This window comes from Macadamia integrifolia, chromosome 12, assembly GCF_013358625.1.
Source record: "Macadamia integrifolia cultivar HAES 741 chromosome 12, SCU_Mint_v3, whole genome shotgun sequence".
In the NCBI taxonomy this organism is placed as follows: domain Eukaryota; kingdom Viridiplantae; phylum Streptophyta; class Magnoliopsida; order Proteales; family Proteaceae; genus Macadamia; species Macadamia integrifolia.
The window spans coordinates 5,791,423-5,803,471 of NC_056568.1; the positions used below are offsets into that span (position 1 = coordinate 5,791,423).

General features: G+C 37.2%; 1 protein-coding gene across 8 annotated transcripts in view; it reads right to left on the minus strand.

Moving 5' to 3' along the window:
* LOC122057070 (protein ENHANCED DISEASE RESISTANCE 2-like) overlaps positions 1–7,816 on the minus strand; it is a 125,705-nt gene extending 117,889 nt beyond the window's left edge. For 2 of the 8 annotated variants that reach the window (XR_006133444.1, XM_042619065.1), the window contains exons 1-3: positions 7,210–7,807; positions 6,740–6,926; positions 5,958–6,032 (exon numbers count right to left, since the gene is read on the minus strand). Coding sequence is in view for 1 of the 8 variants with exons in the window: in XM_042619065.1 (XP_042474999.1) it covers positions 5,958–6,032; positions 6,740–6,926; positions 7,210–7,217 (270 nt within the window). In the remaining 7 variants the exon portion in view is untranslated. Of the gene's footprint in view, positions 1–5,957; positions 6,033–6,739; positions 7,114–7,209 lie in introns of all 8 variants that reach the window. The other 6 variants (XR_006133447.1, XR_006133443.1, XR_006133442.1 and 3 more) reach the window with 6 other exon arrangements.
* Positions 7,817–12,049: the final 4,233 nt, after the last annotated feature.

Genomic DNA, 12,049 nt, shown 5'->3' on the forward strand with positions numbered 1-12,049 from the left:
GGCCACCATTCTTTTGCAATGACCTACAGGCTAGCAAACTCCTTCGTTTCGGTGATTTCTCCCTTCATTCTTCTCTCATCGGTAACCCTAAAATAATTTCAAGGAAATTGGTTTCTTCACAAAAATCAGTTCATCAGATTTCGCCCTAAACTTTCAGGTATGTTTTATGTTATTTGCATCTTCCAATTTCCCCCCTTTCCCTGAGCCCTTCTTTCCTTATATGCGTTGATGGAGCTCCACTTGCCTCCATTTTCTGAAGAAACACTTCTGTAAAGACATTCCATACATGTTTCTGTTCAATTCTAGTGGCAAAAGTACTTTTTCTTCAAGCTTTACGAGACAGCATTTGTTGGCTCAGAAATACTCCAAATTAACATAAACACAAAACAGTAGTTCTGACTCAGAAACACTTCTGGTTTATTACTGTGTGTCTGATCCTAAAACCTTTAGGCTTCAGAAACCCATCACAAGGAAAATCATGATTGGGACAAATATTAACATATTAGTGTCCAGCTTACTCTGACTGAATATGGAACTATAAAATTTCACCACCAGCATCCTTTTTAGGAATTCCAGTCTCTTCAAATTATCCACCTCACTTTAACAACTTTCACCACTAAGCTTCACTATCTATTCCCTGCAACCTCCCTAAATGCCTGTCTATATGCCTCTGTCAAGCTACATTGTTGCTAGCTTGTTGCTCGACCTTACTACCAATCCTACAGCCTGACCTCTACATTCACCCATAATGTAAGATTTGATTGGATCACTAGGTAGGATCTTTAGTAAATTCAATAGAAATCAGATTCAGGGCCGGATAATATGAACAAAACAGAAATAAGAGAATGAAGGGAAGAATGGGGGTAGGGGGAAAGGCTATCTCAGCCAGGCTCTCACCCTCAGCAATCTCAGCTGATGATCATCCTTTTTCAGGGAATAATTTTGCAGACAGTAAAAATAAACTTTCATTCAATCAAATTCGTGCTCAATGTTGTAGCCCCTTACAAACTTACATAGCAGACTCAAAACTGACTCAAAACACTAAAAAGGAAAGGCCTAACCCAATCCTTAATTAATTAGGAAACCTAAACTAACTAGAAAACTGAAATAACAAATAATATAGACTCAAAATTGGACTCTGACTAAACTAATAAATTAAATTTCGTTTTCCTACTTTCCACCCTATTTTTTAACCCGTTAAAGTGGCCCATTACAAAGAAAACCCATGGAATCAAAGGTCCAACACATACATAACCCAACCCAAGGCTTATTTTATTGAAAATAAGCCCATTCAGTGAATTATCTGCAGCAACCCATGTCCTAGTCTTCACAGAAAAGAATGACCTCATTCTGTCAAAACTAGGACTTTAACCTCCCTTCCTCATGTTGATGAGGCTTATTAAAGATCACCTTTTTTTTCTTTTTTTTTTTTTTTTTTTTTTTTTTTTTTAGGGCGGGGGGGAATAAGTGACAATTTTTATTGAAAACAGATATATAGAAGAAAATATTTACAGCCTTCAAAGAGGGAACGGACACCAATAGTGTACAACAACCCTGGGACAAAGGCTCCCACCAGTATACAACAAGTGGAGAATGCTGTAGGGTCACCCGAACTTGATGGAAATTACAAGCACCTTTCAGAGGTCAATCGTTGCAACAGGCAACAGTGTCTTGACACCAAAGAATATCACTCATGCGTGATAACAATGACCATATATTATATTTTTTCTTTCTCAAGTTCATATCAATTTCCAAATGATATTTGAATGTTACTAGGAATACCTGGGAATTCCACATACCTGATCCCATTTCAAAGCTTAATTTCCCTAGGGAAATCTTTCATATGCCCAAAACACAGTTAAATATGATGTTAACTTTAAACCTATGATGCTTCATAGGTGTGGATTTGTTGTGGCTTATGATTTATTCATTGTAAACACGTATTTTGAAAAGTGGGGAGCATTTAGTTATCTTCAAAAGTGGGCATCATATTAGCCAAATATATTTTTTTCTAGCTAGAAGGTCTGATAGGTTGTTATGTAAGGACAAGGTTACATACAAGGAGAGAGCCTAACCACACAACATAGATTAGTGGTCATGGATATGCCTTATTACGCCGAATCATAAGAAATGTGAGCTTATTTACCCTAGGATAAGGTAGTGAAGCTTAAAGGAGATAGATATCATAAAATCATTTATTGATAAAGTAGTCAAAAAATGAAAGTGATACTTCAATGGAGGCACTAATACAATGTGAAACAAGATGTCTGCTTGTATTAAGAAGGTTTCTAAAGATATCCTAGGCAAATCGAAAGGAAAACGCCATTTCTTTAGGGAAACTTGGTGCTGGAATGATGAGGTTCAAGCAGCCATAAGAAAGCTAGTTTCAAGATATAGCAAAGGAGTAAGGATGTAGAGGATCTAAAAATGTATAAATTGGCCATAAATAAAGCTAAGAAGAATGTGGGAAAAGCAAGGGTGAAGATATATGAAGATACATACAACAATCTAAGCACAAAGGAAGTGGAAAAAGTTATCTATGAGATTGCTAAATTCAAGGGAAGGAAGAGTAAAGATTTTGACAATGTTAGATGTATTAAAAATGAAGATGGAAAAGCATTGACAAGGGATGAGGACATCAAGAAGAGATGGAAAGAGCATTTCTACAACCTATTTGAAGACATTTCAAGTAATAGAGTATTGCCATGCCCATCGAGACACCATGTCGTAAATATACAAAAAATTAGGGCGCATGAAGTAAAAAAAGCTTTAAGGAGGATGAAGGCAGGCAATGCACCACTTCTAGACCGGGTTCCAATAGAAGTGTGGAAGAGCTTAAGAATCTGAGGTTTATCTAGGCTAACTAAATTGTTTAATAAGATTATGAGCACAAGGAAAATGCTAGATGAATGGAGGAGAAGCATTGTGGTTCCAATTTATAAAAATAAATTGGATATTTAAAGTTGTAATAACTAAGATGCATAAAATTAATGAATCATACTATGAAATTATGGGAAAGAGATATTAAAACTCGACTGAGATAGAAAACTACTATTGCGGAAAACCATTTTGGTTTTATTCCAAGAAGATCTACAACAGAAGTCATTTACTTATTAAGGAGACTCATGGAAAGATTTAGATATCGAAACAAGGATCTCCACATGGTCTTTATTGACCTACAAAAAGCTTATGACAGAGTTCCAAGAGAGTTAATTTGGCAAGTACTAGAGAAGATGTTTCAAGTAAATATGTGGACATAATTAAAACTAAGTTGGAACTATAGAGATCAACCTTGGAATCAAGAAGTTTTAAGATAAGTAGAATGAAGACGGAGTATATAATATGTAACTTTAGTCACTTTACAATGGATAATGAAATGGTGAAGATTGAGGAAAGAAAGTTACCGCAAAGTGATCATTTTAGGTATCTGGGGGCAATTATAAATAAAAGAAGGTGATATCGATGATGATGATGTTTCTCAGAGGATTAAGGTAGGATGGATGAAGTGGAAAAGTGCGTCCGGAGTGTTGGGTGAGTGACGTATTCCATTAAAGTCAAAGGAAAGTTCTACAGGACAGCCATTCAACTAATTATGATGTACGATGCAGAGTGTTGGGCTGTTAAGAAGTATAAATAAGCTTCATGTAGTTGAGATGAGGATGTTGAGATGGATGTGTGGCAAAACTAAGAAGTGTCATATAAATAAGCTCGCATGATGGTCTGGAAAATTCAGTTGGAAAAGGTTCCCATTCCAATTGTGTTAAATTCCAAAGGGAGGAATCTTCATACAAATTGTCCATTTTGTGGACTTGAAAATTTTCATTAGGATCACCTATTTCTCTCTTGCTCCTTTGCTTCATCCGTTTGGGGTTTAACAGGTTTTCAACGGTTTCGCTTACTTACTCAGTCCATCTCAGATTGGATTGATGTGATTCTTTCTCTAAGATGCTCAAAGAAGTAGTAAGGAAAGCTCTCACACTTTCTATTGAACGTGGCTGGAACCAAATTAGTATAGAAAGTGATAACTTGATTATCAATATTTTGAATAGAGCCTCATCTGCTTGCCTATGGAAGATCTTTAATATTATTGAAGATTGCAGGTGTCTTACCTCCACTTTTTCTTTTATTACTTTTCAACATTCTTTCAGAGAATGTAATAAGGTTGCTGATCAGTTTGCTTCCCATGGTATGAACAACCACATGTCTATTGTGTGGGACATTAATCTACCCCCTTTTGTTTCTCAGCTACTCTTTGCCAATTTGAGTGGTAGTGCTCAAGTTCGTTCTATAAACACTGCTTATTTTGGTAATCTATCTTAAGTTCTTCTTCGACCAAAACACATATATATATATATATATATATATTAGAGCAGATTTGAGAGTTTCCCCCGATTCTTGATAAGCTTCGAGAAAGTCGTTTAAGGTGGAATGGCCATGTTCAACGGAAGCCTGAGGATACTCCAGTAAGGAGTGGTCTGATTCAAATAGAAGGATCTAAAAGAGCTAGGGGAGGCCTAAAATGACAATAGGACTTCAACAGTCTTTAATGGTTATACGGGTATCCAAAGTAGGAGATGTAGTGAGGAAAGACATGCATAGTTTAGGTCTGGTCCCAAGTACAACCTCATATAAACCTCTTTAGAGGGCAAGAATCTAAGTACCCAACCCTATTTAGGTGAGATTTTTTCGTTTTGGGTCGTGGTGTGCTCCTTTCCTTTTACCTTTACTAACCTGTCGTCTTTGATCGGATCCAAGTAGCCGACCTCATTCAATTGGGATATGGCTGAGTTGTTGTTGTATGTATAATAGTGAAGTGACTAGTGTAAGAACTACGGGGGCCAAGGAAGTGAATTCTCAATTGCATTTGGGTTACATCAAGGATCAGTTTTAAGCCCTTATTTGTTTGCTATTATCATGGATGATTTAACCAAAGATTTAAGATGAGGTTCCTTGGTGTATATTTTTTGTTGATGATATTGTTTTAGTGGATAAGATAAAAGCACGGATTAACGCCAAGTTAAAGCTATAAAAGATCAACCTTGGAATCAAAAGGTTTTAAGATAAGTAGAACAAAGAAAAAGTATATGGTGTATAACTATAGTTACACAAGACTGGGTGATGAGGTGGTGAAAATTGATGAGAGGGAGATCCCGCAAAGTGATTAGTTTAGGTATCTAAGTTAAATCATAATAAAGATGGTGATATAGAGAATGATATTTCATATAGAATTAAATAGGATGGATAAAGAGAGAGCGTCCAGAGTGTTGTGTGATCAACGTATTCTTTTAAAACTTTAAGGAAAATTTTATAAGACAGTCATACTCATACAACCAGCTATGTATGGTGCGGAATGTTAAGCAGTTAAGAAGTATCATATAGATAAACTCAATGCAATTGAAAAAAGGATGTTGAGATAGACATGGAAAAACTAGGAAGGATAAAGTAAGGAAATATCATGTTAGAGTTGATTTGGGGGTAGTTCTAATACATGATAAGCCACGAGAAAGTCGTTTGAAGTGGCATGGTTATGTTCAACAGAGGCCTTTGGATGCCCCGATACAAATGAGTGATTTGATTCAGATTGAAGTAGCTAAAAGGCTAGGGGCAGACCTAAAATAACTCTAGGAGAAGTCATAAGGAAAGACATACATAACGTAGGCCTTATATCAAGTATGACCTCATACAAAAGTGGCTGGAAGGTAAGAATCCATGTAGCCAACCCTATGTAGTTGGGATAAGGTTGTGTTATTGTTGTATGCTACATAGATGAGGATTTGGGAAGATGATTTTGGAAATTTATGTGATATTCTGCACTATTAAGAATTTTATTACATGTTTCCATCCTGTTCTGTGACAGAGTTTATCATGTCAAGCACAAATATAACATTTCGCTATGAAAGAAATATTATTTTTGTTTGTTGAGACACAGAGAGAGGGGGAGAGAGAGAGCTACTCACATGCCCATGGTGTGTCTTCAAGCCACGGTCTTCAACTCTACAGTTTCCATCAATAAGAAGGGTCTTGATTGGAACCTAAATGCATAGAAAAAAAAGTCATAAGTTAAAATAATTTTGATTTTCCTTTCTAAACAGCCCATGTAATGCCATGGTCTTGTTGCTTCACAGTTGAAAAACTTTCTTTCATTTGCAACTATAACCAAATAGAGAAAGTTAATTTAAGCATGTCCACGAGAGATTTGCAAAGAAATAAAATTCCAAACTGCCCCCTATTGACTGGCCTTTGACAAGATTCACCTCTCTTGGATCAAACCTCTGCAGTGTTTTGTTAGGGTGACTCTACAAGAGCAGAATTGCTCTTAAAGGTGGGCATAAAAACGGCTGAGAGCTGGCTTAGCAACATCCTGGTGGAAGGCGATGTGATCAGCATCATTTGATGATTTCCAAAAGGCCGATATATTCTACATTTAGCTGCTCAATCAAACTTTTCATTTGACATGACTTAACTAAGCAAGCCACGCCCTGCCCCATGAAATGTTTTGGGGATAGGTTGGCTTATGAGACTGATCTTCTAATCCTCTTTTATGTATTTCTTCTGGTTTTATTGTATCTCTAGCATTCTTTCTAACAAAACACTCATTATTCATCAGAATAAAAATAAACAGGTAGTATGAGTTAAAATGTGGTAATAAACGAGCCAAAACAAAGCAACTAGTCCTAGAACCCTGAACAGTTATCATGTTAAAAACAAATTACGAGGAAACAGAAAGCAAGAAACTTACTACATTGTCTTGCGGTTTTTTCTTGTAGTAAGCAAGAAGCCGAGACTCGAGAACAAAATATCGCATATGGATGAACGAACGGCCGATCTTCCTCCGTCCATAACGCACCATCCACCCTTCATAGACGACCTTCGACATTGCCACCTCCTCTGAATCTTCACCACCAGCAACAGATCCACATCCACCCCTTCATCACCCAAGTGGTTCCAAAAATTCCAAAAACCAAAAATGCCCTCAAAATTCTTGAAGCGGAGAAAAAATCCCACTTCCTTTGAAAAAATCAAAACCTAAGTAACTGAAAAACCATCAACAATCTCCACAAAACACATCGTTTCTATCAAATTCTGCAAAATCAACACTCTGTACCAATCAATCTAACAAAAGAATAAAAGAATCAAATTCAGATCATCAAATACACACAGAAATAATTTCAATTCCCAGTAGAATCCTTCAATTCGAAACCTAAATACCTTTTCATTCCAAAATTCCAGATTTCTGAAAAATCAATGAACGAACGATCAGTCGATCTATTCGCAGAGAAAATCCAAATAAACGAAACATCAAAACAGCCGGCGTGAAAAACAAGATTTATGGACCGATGAGGTCTCAGTTTTGTCTTTTGTTCTCTCCCTTTCAATTTAAAAACCAGAGAAGGTACGTTCTCCGGTTTCCGGCAACGGAAAACGTCTGGAAATTTTTTCACGGCGAGGACGTCCGGTGAAGTTGACTAGATTGGCGGGAACTAGAGAAGGGTTTGGGGAGAGGTTTTGTTTTGAAAGAAGGGAAGAAGAAGAAGAAGATGAAGAAGAAGAAATTACGAAGATTATAGTGAACTGAATCCGGGAGATCTGAGGTTGGCACAGTAAGGGAATCATTAGGTTTTTGGCCTTTTCGGGGGCGATTTCGTTCAAGTATTGTTAAAAAAACCTTGAAATGGACAGAAATTTACATGTTTGGTTCTGGGACTGAGAGAGGATCTTGTGGAGGAAGCGTGTGTGAGAAACGGAAACTGGGAAGAGGTCGTCCATCTGAAAGCGGAAAAAGATTCAAACATTTTTCTTTTCTTTTCTTTTCTTTTTTTCTTTACTTTTTTTCTTTACTTTTTTTATAGTTACTCAGGAGAGTCAAAAGTTGAAGGTAAGTGAAATTTCCTCATATTCCCAGAAGAGCGAGAGAACGCTACGCGGCAAGGGACGTAGACATTAGTCACTCGAGCATCTTCCATGCGAGTCAAAGTGGTTTTTTCACAAAAGAAATTAATCTTGACAACTTATCCCTATCCCGTCCATTTTTATTTTTTTTTTGGGTTAAATTTGAATATTTGACCGATCAGTGTCAGTAAAATGGGGCATTTGCAGTTATACGGCTTTGAACTTCTTTTTTTTTATTTAAAAGTTTTTAAATTTTAATTGTTATTAAAATATACATGATGTGATAAAAATTGATCAGATGACCTTCTCTGCAGTTCCTGGTGCTTTAGCCGATCTGCACAGAAGATGGGGGACTCTCCGATGCCTAAGTCAGATCTTTCCACAGCAAATGCTCAAGAAAGTTTTTCCAGTAAAAAGAGTGAGTGATCGATCCCTTATGATGGAGGATTACCTTGGTATTTATAGGCTGCTGATGGAGAAATAAGGAGGGGTGTTTGTAGAGAGTCCAGTTTAGGCGTAAAGTCCTTGAGGGGAGTGGCACTGTGATTCTAGGAATATACCAGGTTTCAGGATATATTCTGAGAATATTCTCTATTGATCTCGGAGGTGCAAGTCGTGAGAGGGGTGGATGCCTCTGATGACGTGTAGTGGATAGAGTCTTGCCCCCATGATCAGGGATCACGTCTTTGAATGTAGGAGTGGATGTGTGCACGTTTCTGGGTGCATTACTTGACTGTGCCGAGCTGAGGTGACAGGTTGATCGAGCCGAGGTGACTGGTAACACAGCCTGATGGAGGGCCAAGGTAGTGGGTTAGTCCTGTTCAGGTTTGCATACTGAGGAAGGGGACATATTTTTGCCTCATCAATACATAAAGTGTAAGGACCAAGTTTTCCTAAGGCTCATCGACCACGTATAATAGAGAGGGAAAGGTGGGGAGTGATGGGGTCACATATGGACCATCAAGTCATTCAGCCATAGGTGAAGGAAAATTTTATCCTATTATGTATTAAAAAAAAATGTTAGAACTTAGAACCCATATGTAAACTTCAAGGGTGCTGAAAATAGGTTATTTGTTTGGTGCTAGAGATTGTTAATGTGATCTAGAATCGAATCATGATTGGTTCTAAAATTCGATGCTCAAATCAAATATGCTCATTTCGGTTCTTTTTTCGGTTTCACAAATTTGGTTCTATTCAGCTCTTGTATTCAGCCCATATACTATAATATACAATAGAAAGAAAGAACGCTACCCAATCATGTTGCGTACACTCAGACACATGGGTGAGTAGAGTCTAGGCATGAGTGTCTTTTCATAGCCTGGTTCCACTTCTCCATATGTCTAGGCATAACTCATAAGTAACATTGTCAAGTAGCGTTCTTTTTCCCTATATTATACTAAAATATTATAATATAATATAGTAGTATTATAAAATCCAATATTAATATTAGTAATATATTTTTATCAGGGAAAAATTTTTTGTAATATATTCATCCAGAAAATATTAGCAACATATTAGTATAACGTATTAATATAATAATATCTAATACACCTGGAATCAGCTCTCCAAAAAGATATCACCGCTTGAAGGAAATCAGTCCTAGATGGATAAAAATCCTCTATCGAGACTTCATCTGGTGGAGAGTGGCGGAGATGTCTCCGTTCATTGACACGTGGTGGATAAAAATCCTACGATTGAGGTTGAAAGATTTCTAAAAGCTCTCAAAGGGAGTTTTTGTCGGGTCAAACCGAAACCCTTACCTCCTCTTTCTTCATCTCCTTTCGTAGCCATTGTGACTCCTCTCTCTTTGTCCCTCATATCTCTTCCTCCCAACGTAGCCGCTCTGACTCCTCTCTCTTCGTCTCCATTCTAAGAATTTGGCTTCAATGAGAATAGACCTTGAGACTAAGGAATTCGTTAATCCATGATTTCCAGCTACCATTTCCCTTCCGAGCAACAGCAATCATCTGCATCGGTGTTGGTTTCTCAGCTTCAGTTGGAATTTCGCCTCCAACTGACTTGGTTGGCTGATGTTGTTGCGGTTTCTTGCATAGCACAGAATTCCTTCCTCCGCCATATCCAATGGTCTCCCACAAACTCAAAGCTGCAAAGCAAAAGCCACAAAAAAATAAAACAAATTTCCTCTTTCAGCCAACAATATCCAACATAATCAAATAAAAACCTAGAGAATTCAATGAAGATGGTTGTGTTACAATACCATATTGTTACGTGGGGGTTGATGAATGTAGGCTAAATATTGGTGGTGTTAGTGATTCTAAATCCTAGAATCATCTGAATGACCTATAGTGTGTAGAATACAAGAATGAATAATGGAAGAAATCGATCACATACCTGTTGAGCGTGAATAAAGTCTCTAAAACAAGGTTGACGCTTGTACCACGAACTATAATGAAGAACCACGCAATATGGGTCCTTCTACTGAGATCTTCTGCAGCCTCTTACTATGGGATCTTCTCTTTGTCTCTACACTAGCTCTGTGAGAAAGCAGTGCTCCCAAATATTATTATGAAAAAGTAATAGCTGTAGGGACCGTCAGTATTCTATATATAATAGAATTCTTAAACCCTATTCCATTCCCACAATATAATAGGGCTAGAAGTTTCCTAATTAGAGTGGTCATTGTTCTCTTGGACCCAATGGGTCAATCAATATCAGTTAAGCCCACATAAGAGTCCTAACAATCTCCCACTTGGGCTACACTGATACTGATGTCTTTCCATTGACATCTGGCCAAATAATCCCAAGATTGAATACCGCTCAAAACAAACTTTGATCCAATCAATAATCTCCATTGTTGAACAATAGTAGAAAATACACCTCAATATACGGCATATAACTATCTAATGTTACAAACAACAGAAAATTATCAATTCAAATCGCCTGGAAATATAGATATAAGGAATTATATCATAACTGTGATCACATAAGATATTTCCTTCCTTATAGGTCCGTTCCTGATCTAAAGATCAGCCTACCTTGAAAACCTCACAGGTAGAGAACTTTGATATTAATCAATACTTAGGCAAACCGTCATTTTCTTGTATTAATATCTCACTTTGGCATACAGCCTATGGTTAACAACCACCTCCATGGATTTAGGCTAAATACCGCCATAAATCACGAGACTTGGTTAAACACCACCATTAACTGTGACATGTCAAAGTAAACCACAATAATCATACAACAATATGATGAGAGAGAATATAAATGAACACTATACTGGAAAGTAAACATCCTCAATATAGATTGTGCTTATAATGTATGATCTAACAAAATTATGCTTATTACAATGCCACTATGGATAAGTAAACTCCCACTAAACAAGCATATCAAAAGATTCCATCACACCCATGTTAGAAATATGAGTCTTAAAAATTCCCACTGGAAGAGCTTTGGTCAGAGGATCAGCAACCATCTCTTCAGTAATAATATGCTCAACAACGATCTCCCCAGCGTTGATCTTCTTGCGAACCAGAAGATATTTAATCTCAATGTGTTTGGAGCTGCTAGATCTCTTGTTATTCTTTGTAAAGAAAATAGTAGAAATATTGTCACACCACAAATGCAAAGGCTTAAAGATGGAATCTACAACCTTCAGTTCAGATATAAAATTCCTCAGCCACACTGCCTGCTTGGTAGCTTCATAAAGTGCCACAAACTCAGCTTGCATGGTGGACGAAGCTAAAATAGTTTGTTTGGCACTCTTCCAAGAAATAGCTCCTCCTCCCAATACAAAAATGTATCTAGAGGTAGACTTTCTATCATCAGTACACCCACTGAAGTCTGATTCAGAATACCCCACAACTTCAAATTTTTCTGATTTATTGAACACTAGCTTAAAGTCCTTTGTCTGCTGTAAATAGCGCATGACCTTCTTGGCTACAGTCCAATGAGCCAAACCAGTATCAGATTGAAACCTGCCAAGTACACTAATTGCAAAGGCAATGTTAGAGCGAGTACAAACTTGTGCATACATCAAACTTCCAACGGCAGAGGCATAAGGCTTGTCATTCATTGAGCTCCTCTCAATATCATTCTTTGGACATTGTTGCTTATTCAACTTGTCTCCTTTACTGATGGGTGCTTCACCACCAGAACATTTAGACATGTTAAACCTCTTTAAAACTTTATCAAGATA